Below are 8,716 nucleotides of genomic sequence, written 5' to 3'. Positions count from 1 at the left end.
TGTCATTGGTGTAAATCTCTCTATAAATCTGTTTTTCATTTTTTTTTTTTTTTTGTTTTCTTAGAACGAGTAGAAACATAGGCCCTATGAGTCCTAGGTATGATCTTCTATTCCCTAGTTTATATTTTTTTATACTTTTCTTTGATCTGAGATCCTGCAATTAATGGAAAATTGAATGCTTTGGGACAATGGCTATGGTGCACCATCTTATTAGGTGGTTTATGGTGCACCACTAGATTGACTTGATCTCTACACCATAACATAACTTTCTTCCTCTCTAGTACCATTTGTCACTGCCGACCACTGTTTGTTGTCAGAAACGTTTTCCTGCAATATTGTATCTTCCTCACCATGTTCTTCCTCCATTTGTAACCCCTCATTGTACCATTTTCCTCCACCAAAGAAAATTCAAGAACCCTCACTGTCTCTTTCCTCTCATCCCAAAATAGCAATCAACCTCAACAAATCTCTTGAGCCTTGAGCAAGTTCACCCCTCTTTCTCCCTGCTTGTTGTTACTTGATAAGATGGTATGGGTTTGTTTCCCCTCATCCTGCTTCTATTTGTATAACTATTGAATCAAATAGGATTTATTATAGCTTAGGTTAATGTCACATGACAACCATACAAGTTTGTTTTCTCTTATCTACCAATGTAGCATAAGTCAAAATATATAATTTGAAAATTGAGATTTTTACTTTGGTAGTATGTTTTTTTTTACTTAAGTATGTTTTAAGTTTATGCAATTTAATTCCTTTTGACTTTAATCCTTATAGTTTCTTTTGTTGATTTTAGATTTCTTCTCATCATTAACCATTATTAGCTTTTGCATTAAATAGAAAATATGAAGAAAATTAAAGTAAAAATAAATAAATAAAGATAATTAGGTTATCTTAGATGCATAATTCAATTAAATGGTGTATTTCTATCTTAAATAAATCAATAGCATATTATATATAATTTTTTAATATACTATTAACAGTGTTTTTTTTAATCTTTTTAATAGTAGTTTACTTTTTAACATTGCGATTTAAAAAACCTATAATTTATTAGATGTTAGAATGTTCATAACAATAATAAGAATTTATTTTTTTTATCTTCTCAGTCTATAAGTCAAGTAATATTTTTCATAATATATTAAATATATTTTGTTATTAATATTTATTAATACATTCACTCTATTATGTAATGTAAAATAAAAGTAATATATTTAACTAATTTCTTTAAATAATGTATTAATAAAAGTGATGATTATTTAATACTCAATGCAGTGGTATAGAGGGTTTAAGATCATTAACACGAGGTCTTAGAGGGTCATCATACTTAAAATTTAATAATCTAAATTTTAAATTAATTCAAATATTTATTATTTGATGAGTGAATGAAAAGATAATTGTTTAACTTTAAAGTTTTAATTGAAGCTTCTGGATGAAGACTATATATACTATGTCAACATTAGCTGGAATAAATCCTTTTCCTTATTCTAAGACACAAGTGTTAGGTTAGTGTATAAAGTAAGAATCTTGTGGAAGTTTTATGAACATTAAAGACCATAAATTATGTGGTTCAACATATTCCTAATGTGAATGCTCTGAATAAAATTAATGGTATTGGGTTCCCTTCTATCTTGTGTGCATAAAAATTCTCTCAAACTCAAATTACAGCCTTCAAAATCTTATTCGGACTGTAGCTAAATTTATAATTAAATTAACTTAAAGTTTGATTACTCATTATTCAGACTAAAACGAATAGCTCATTCCGCTGTTGATCAACCCCTGATACAACTTTCGCCTGTAATTTTCACGTAATTCAGTCATGAAGATTATAATGGTCAATCTTCTATAATGATCCTTACTTCCTAATGGTACTTTTTTGTGAAGAGGGGTATATTTGTGAATGTTTTTCAAAGTGTGCAGATGGCTCCTATGACTTGATCAAATAAAAAGTTTAATATTACTGTTTAGAGTAGCTATATTTGATCATAATGTTAATTAAAAACATTACACAGAGATGAACAAGAAAAATTCCTGATTCAAATATAATTCGGCACAATAAAGTGTCAAAATGGCATTAATTAGTGTACTGTCATCTGCAGACTGAAATGGGAAACTCTTAAAGAACAAAACCACCTCACATATGATGTATGTGGAGGGATGAAACCTTGAATTATTTGAGCTGTATAATCTACAGCATTCCCTGTATTTTTGCAAAATATTATAACTCTTGTATTGGTTCCTATTTATCAACTACTTCTATGAGAGTCTGCTCATAGTCGCTGGGAGCCTCAAATCCATGAAGATTGATCACAGTTGCAGCAACGTTGGCCAACCCACCTGATGGAACATCATTGCGGAATCTGACACCCGAGCTCAATCCAGGACCTCCAATAGCAATTGGCACCTTAACCAAAATTAGAACCAAAAATGAGATTTAGAACCAAAATTATGACAATGTCGTAACAAAAGTCAGATTCAGTTCCTTTTGTATTTTTGGCCTCATTTTCTAATCAGAATTAGAGTTTCATTTCGGTTTATAATTGTATTTGTGGAGATCCTACAAGTTATCCAAAGCTCTTTGAAAGTTGACAGTAGAGAATATTGTAATTCATGTGAACTTGTAATCAGTGACTGACAAAATTTGTAAAACTTACGGGCTCAAGAGTATGGGAAGTAAGAATCTGGACTTTTCCATCCTTTAGAAGTGGTTTTCCAGATTTATCCCTCTTCACCATATCCTCTGCATTTCCATGGTCAGCTGTGACAACATAGATTCCACCCACTTGCTCTATTGCATCAAGAATCATCTGTACATTTACACATGTAAATATACATTAATCAATACAATAAAACTTTGTTTTAGTGAAATAAGGAATTCCCAAAATGTCAGCTATAGTTTAAAAAGATTACAACAAAGTTCTAGTTACACAAATGCTCCAACAAATGTGAAAATTAAGCTTCGTACCTTCACAGCCTCATCAGCAGCCTTGCAAGCCACAACTGTTGCCTCAATGTCACCTGTATGACCCACCATGTCACCATTTGGTAGGTTGACACGTACCTACACGACAGATAAAATAAAAGAGTAAATAACAGACCATGATTCCCAAAAATCACCTGATAAACCATTTAATTACCTGATCAAAATTCCTGCTAAGAATAGCATCCCTAGCCTTTTCAGCAATTTGCAATGCTTTCATGTTTGGTTTTTCATTGAATGTAATCCCAGAGTCGCTAGGAATTTCCACATATTTCTCCAATTCTGCATTAAAATATCCAGACCGGTTTCCATTCCAGAAAAATGTGACGTGACCAAATTTAACAGTCTCACTGTTGACAAAAAAAATTCACACATAAGGTAAGTACTAGACATAGTACTAGACAATGAAGAGCACACAAGGTAAACATAATGTCACAATGGAAATAAAGGACTCTCAAATGAGGAACATTTGTTCCCTAGGTAAACAACATGAACACAGTGACTTCTCATGTGTTACAGTTACACAGTTCCATCATTCACCATCAAGAACAAAATAAGCAGGTAGAAATATTATGGATTTCCATAAATTACAATATTACAAAAAAACCCTATTAATGATTTGAACAGAGACAATTTACCTGCAAGCAAAAGTCCGAATACCATTCTTCACTAAATATTCACCAGAAGTCCTGTCAATCTCTGGTGGAGAAACAAGGTAATGACTTGGAAGTTTCAATTCACCATCATATTCAAGCATTCCAGCATACCGGATTTTTGGAACACGAACTCTATCAAATTTGTCAAAATTTTCATATTCAAGAGACTTGGCAATCATGACCATACGATCAGCTCGGAAATTGAATGTAACTACAGCATCACCATCGACAATCGGACCAACAGGTTTCCCGCTCTCATCAACAATAACAAAAGGAGGCAGATACTGGTCATTGGCCTTTGGTTCTGCCCTCAGCTTCTTGACAGCTTCAAGAGCATTTGTAAACTTATAAGGGGCTTCACCAAGAACTTGAGCATCCCACCCCCGTTTCACAACATTCCAGTCATTCTGCAGTTTGTTTTGAAAACAGTGAATCATAAGTACTAGAAATACACAAATAAGAAAAGAAAAAGTCAACCATATTTATTTGCTGTATAGAACGATATGAAATTGAACTGCAAGTTAACCATAAAAAGGCAGTTTTATTACTATGAATAAGCAACTAAAAGAAATTAAATAATAAAAGATTTAAAAGCAAATTATTTTGTTTTTCTTTGTCAAATTTCAGAGGTAATATGGCACTGCAACAGTGAATCTCAATAGACAGAATAAAATTGGTAGGAGTACGACACATGGCTGCACAAAATCAGTGACAGACTTGTTAAAAAGTTCAATGATGTAGGTTATGTAGCAGTATAAGATGTTACAATACAAAGCTAAATTTGAAGTGACCCAATAGAATGGTCAGAGTACATCTAATGAATACTATAATTGACCAAAACATTTTCAAATTTAGAGAGAAGTTAAATGAAGAAACAATTAACATATGTAATCAGGCACCACAAATTGAAGGCCATTTCCAAGTAACTATATACCTCATAGCGATCCATTGAGACATTCATACGACCTCCACCTGATGCTATCTTAGCATCAATGCCCTTCTCCTGCAATTTTGCAAGATCATTTTCAAGGGTTTCAACAAACTCCACACTTGAGCCATCCAAAACATCACGACCATCTGTAAGAATATGGACACGGACTCTTTTAACACCTCGCTCACCAACTCCTTTAAGCAACAACTGTACAAAAATAGCTAGTTAGAAAGAATGAGTTGTATACACATGAAGGAAAAACAGCTTCAACCCCAAATAATCACCTGCAACTGATCAAGTCTGGAGTGAACTCCACCATCACTCAATAACCCAATGAGATGCAATGTGCCATTTGCAAAACTTTCCTTTATGTAATTAAAACCTTCTCCTTCAAAAAATTTTCCAGTGGCCAGAGCAATGTCGACAAGCTTGGCACTAAAAGGAACAATCACAGATCAAAATGTATCAATCATCACACAGCTAGGGATAATGTTGAAGCAAGAAAAAGAGACTCAATGGTATAGCTCAAAGGGAAGGCCATAACTAAACATTTCAAGGTGGTAAGCAACAATTATAAATCCCAATTCCACTGAAGAAATCAACTGAAATACTAACTAAACACTGTGAACCCAAACTTAATACAAATTCCTTGGGAAAAGTGACACAACAATACAAAACCACAACCATGTTCCGTATTGCATCCTAAAACAAGAGTACACAAGTGTCTGAAGCACATTTAACCCTATTGATCACATACATCTATGATAATCTAAGAAACAATGCAGAACAAAGCAATGTTTTGTTCAATCCAAGACATAAAAAATGGCAGGCACAGCAAAACAAATACAAATGTTCACAAGCGGAACAAAGCAAAAAATTTAGTTTTTCAAACATCAATTAGTTTAAAAAATGGTATGCGACAGCGATTTCAGCTGTGGCTGCATTGGCAGATCTGTCCGCAATTTCTAGCAATATAGAAAAGAAAAGAAAAAACACTACAGCACGCAACCTCAGTTCAAAACCTTGGTAGTAACAAGTACATAGGGGCTAATAGATGAAAAAGAGAGGCTAATTTTAGTTTACCCCTGAGCAAATATGCGACCAGCTCCAAGGGCATTGTGACCAACTTCACTATTTCCCATGTCATCTTCTGTTGGAAGGCCTACAGCGGTACCGTGAGCCCTAACCAATCTCCACAGTTCAGGGGCACCCTGTAATACAATAACAGTCCTGATTAATGTCATCTAACCCAAAAAGAAAGATCTTTTTTCGCCTCTCACTGATATCTTCCTTTGGAGGCAACCCTCAAAACTATCATATCCAACGGATATTCGAACCTTGGTTCGTCACTTCGTAAAGGACTGGTCACTATTGCTACACCCAACCCCCCATCGGTTAAATAACAACAGATCTTTGAAATCTATAAACAAAGATTGGATCCAAAAATGGTAAAAATTGAACCTTTTTAAGAGAATCCATGCATGGTGTCTCAGCGGTAGCGATGCAGTTATACTCGTTGGGCTTGGCCTCTCCCCAACCATCCAACACCACCACAGCCACTGTCTTCCCCTTTGGGAGCTTTGGATGATCCGCCAATTTCCATGAGACACCTGAGCTACCCATCTGCGCTTTCTCCCTTTTTTTCTCCTATCAGATTCAGATTCAATGGCAAAACCAAATACAAATCATTCGCATAAACAAATAATCACTCATCACCCATCTGGGTCATGGTCATTTCTTTTTCCTATCAGATTCAATGGCAAATCTAGATGAACAAAATTCAGACACACTGATAATCATTCATGCTATGAAATAAACGCCACAGTGCTACGATGTTACAGAAGACAAACTGTACATACCTGTTTGTTTCTCGGTGTCAGCCGCAACTAACAACACAAATGTCACAAAAGGTAACCTAACAAGACCGAACTGTTTTGTGTGGTTTGGTTTATTTATAAATACAAGTTTCTTGGTAGAGTCCAGTAGAGTCGCTATTATTTTTTTCTTTATTGGAAAAAAGGTAGCACGTGAATCCTGAGAGAAGTTTACGAATAACCACGAGAACATGAGAAGAAAAAGGAAATACTAAAAGATTTTACTTTAAATATATTAATGAAAAAAAGTTTATACAGTGTTATTAATTTTCAATATTAAATTGTTGTTTTTACAATAATTCGTTTAAAAGTCTTAGTTGGATTTATTTGTAACATATTGAAATAAGCCTACAAATATAAAAAAAAAAAAAAAATGAATAGCCACACAAAAAATAACCATATATGAGTTAAATTTCATTTGTTTTATACGAATATATAAAAAGTGTTATATTAACTTGTTTGTATTTTTAAATGATTATTAGGATTTAACTTTGGATTAATCCTTTTGAAAAGCCTTACAAATGTACAAATTATTTGGGTTTAATTCATTCTTAATATAAAACACTTGGATGAACTACTAAAAAAACAATTAGATGTAAGAAAAAAACTAACTAATTGTTATATTAACTAATTCTTATATTAATTAATCGGGAAATGATTGATGATATTATTATGAAAATAAACACTTTAATTGTTATTATTTTGAAGATAAAAGATATAATTGTTATTATTTAGTTTGTGGTATTATTCTGATGAAAAATTCTATAAATAAAGGATGATCTCAAAAAATAAAAAAGATATTTATGTAATACTTATATTTTATGATTTTACTAATTTTATCGTGAGAGTATTATTAACAGGTGAAGTTTTTCTCATTTCACTATGATTTTTAAGCATTTAAAAGCTGCAATTACTAATAATTATCTCGAAGATTACAACATTGTCAACTTTAGAATATAAATATTTAGTGACTAAAATTTTGGTAATTAATTAGATATAAATTTAGAAATTATTCATCATATACTAATTTAGATATCAATAAATGTTTTAGTCTTTATAATAATACCTAATTTAACAATTAATTATTTTTTATCTTTAAAATTAATTTTTATTTAATAATTTTTTAATCATTAATTAAACTAAAATAATCTTAAATTCGTTTGAAAGAATAAAATTATCTACCTTTTATTCTTTTTCAATTCTTATAAAAAAAATATTCTCATCATATTCTCTTAGCCAATGTAAATAGATATCTTAATATAATGTTCGGAAAACGGTTAAATTTATATATAATGAATAATATATTGTTTTATTTTCTTTAATTTTTGTTTTAAATTACTCTGTGTAAATAAATTTATAAATGTCTAAATTACTTTATATTAAAAGAAGTTTATTAAATTTTTAAATTATATTTTGGTTAATTTTAAAATGGAATATTCGTTAAGATGTTTGGTATATTCCTGAAGCATGAAAACAGCGACGGTATTTTCAAATGCAGATCAGCGTGCTCCATTACTTTATGCTGCCGTGGGTTTGCAAACAGCGTCATTCTCCATGCTTTCTTTCTTTTTTACAAATAGGTATTAACATTAATTTTAGAAAACTATTTTTTACCATATCATATAAAAAATAATAAATTAAATTAATTAATTATGTACAATAATGAATCTTTAATGTTTAAATGATGAGATTTATTTTAAAACATTTTCGGTCAAAACATAATAGGGCCACTTTGTATATAAAAATATAAGTACAAAAGTAAATATAAATTAATTATAAATGCAGTAATAAATATTTCATATTTATATAATGATAATATTTTCAAAACAGTTTTAACAGATTTGATGGTTTTGGACTTGTGCAGATAATTTGAAAGGAAAAGTAATGAGTAAAAAGGTCAATTTTCTTGCTCATTTATGGGAAAACGTGCCCATTTTAAACTAAAATTTATTATGTCAGATACCACTCTTTCTCACTCCTTTTATAGAAAACTTATGTTTCTATTACATCTTGGATTTTAAACATATTCTAAACTTATTGTAGTTCGATTCAGTCTATTTTAAAAGATTTTAAAAAGTGAAAATATATTTTTAAAATTTAAATCATATTATGAAAATAATTTTAATTTTAATATAATTATTTAATATATATATATAATACATGTTTATATTTTAATAAAATATTTTTTTGAAATAATAAGTTTTATCATATAAAACAAGTTAACCCATAAATTTACGGATAAACTCAATCTAAGTTCATTTAAGTTACATACTAAACGGAT

The 8,716-nt window shown here is 30.8% G+C and overlaps 1 protein-coding gene across 1 annotated transcript; it reads right to left on the bottom strand.

The window, feature by feature from the left end:
- Positions 1-2,009: 2,009 nt before the first annotated feature.
- Positions 2,010-6,610, bottom strand: LOC137823628 (2,3-bisphosphoglycerate-independent phosphoglycerate mutase). Its single transcript, XM_068628837.1, has 10 exons — positions 6,421-6,610; positions 6,023-6,208; positions 5,645-5,772; positions 4,846-4,996; positions 4,565-4,768; positions 3,613-4,037; positions 3,132-3,324; positions 2,960-3,055; positions 2,649-2,801; positions 2,010-2,398 (listed from the first exon to the last, which is right to left on the bottom strand). The coding sequence occupies exons 2-10, from the start codon at positions 6,182-6,184 to the stop codon at positions 2,234-2,236; spliced, it is 1,677 nt and encodes a 558-aa protein (XP_068484938.1). The 5' UTR covers positions 6,185-6,208; positions 6,421-6,610; the 3' UTR covers positions 2,010-2,233.
- Positions 6,611-8,716: the final 2,106 nt, after the last annotated feature.

Source organism: Phaseolus vulgaris, chromosome 8, assembly GCF_051622355.1.
Source record: "Phaseolus vulgaris cultivar YP4 chromosome 8, ASM5162235v1, whole genome shotgun sequence".
NCBI classification, from domain to species: Eukaryota; Viridiplantae; Streptophyta; class Magnoliopsida; order Fabales; family Fabaceae; genus Phaseolus; species Phaseolus vulgaris.
This window is presented reverse-complemented; position numbering and strand designations above follow the sequence as displayed.

What these genes read in the sequence shown, in the direction of transcription:
- LOC137823628 (XM_068628837.1), bottom strand. Translation starts at nt 6,184, where the DNA reads ATGGGTAGCTCAGGTGTCTCATGGAAATTGGCGGATCATCCAAAGCTC. An exon ending in GCATGGATTCTCTTAAAAAG is followed by an intron (nt 5,773 to 6,022) that starts GTTCAATTTTTA and finishes ATTGTATTACAG; the next exon opens with GGTGCCCCTGAACTGTGGAG. An exon ending in TTAGCAGGAATTTTGATCAG is followed by an intron (nt 3,056 to 3,131) that starts GTAATTAAATGG and finishes TCTGTCGTGTAG; the next exon opens with GTACGTGTCAACCTACCAAA.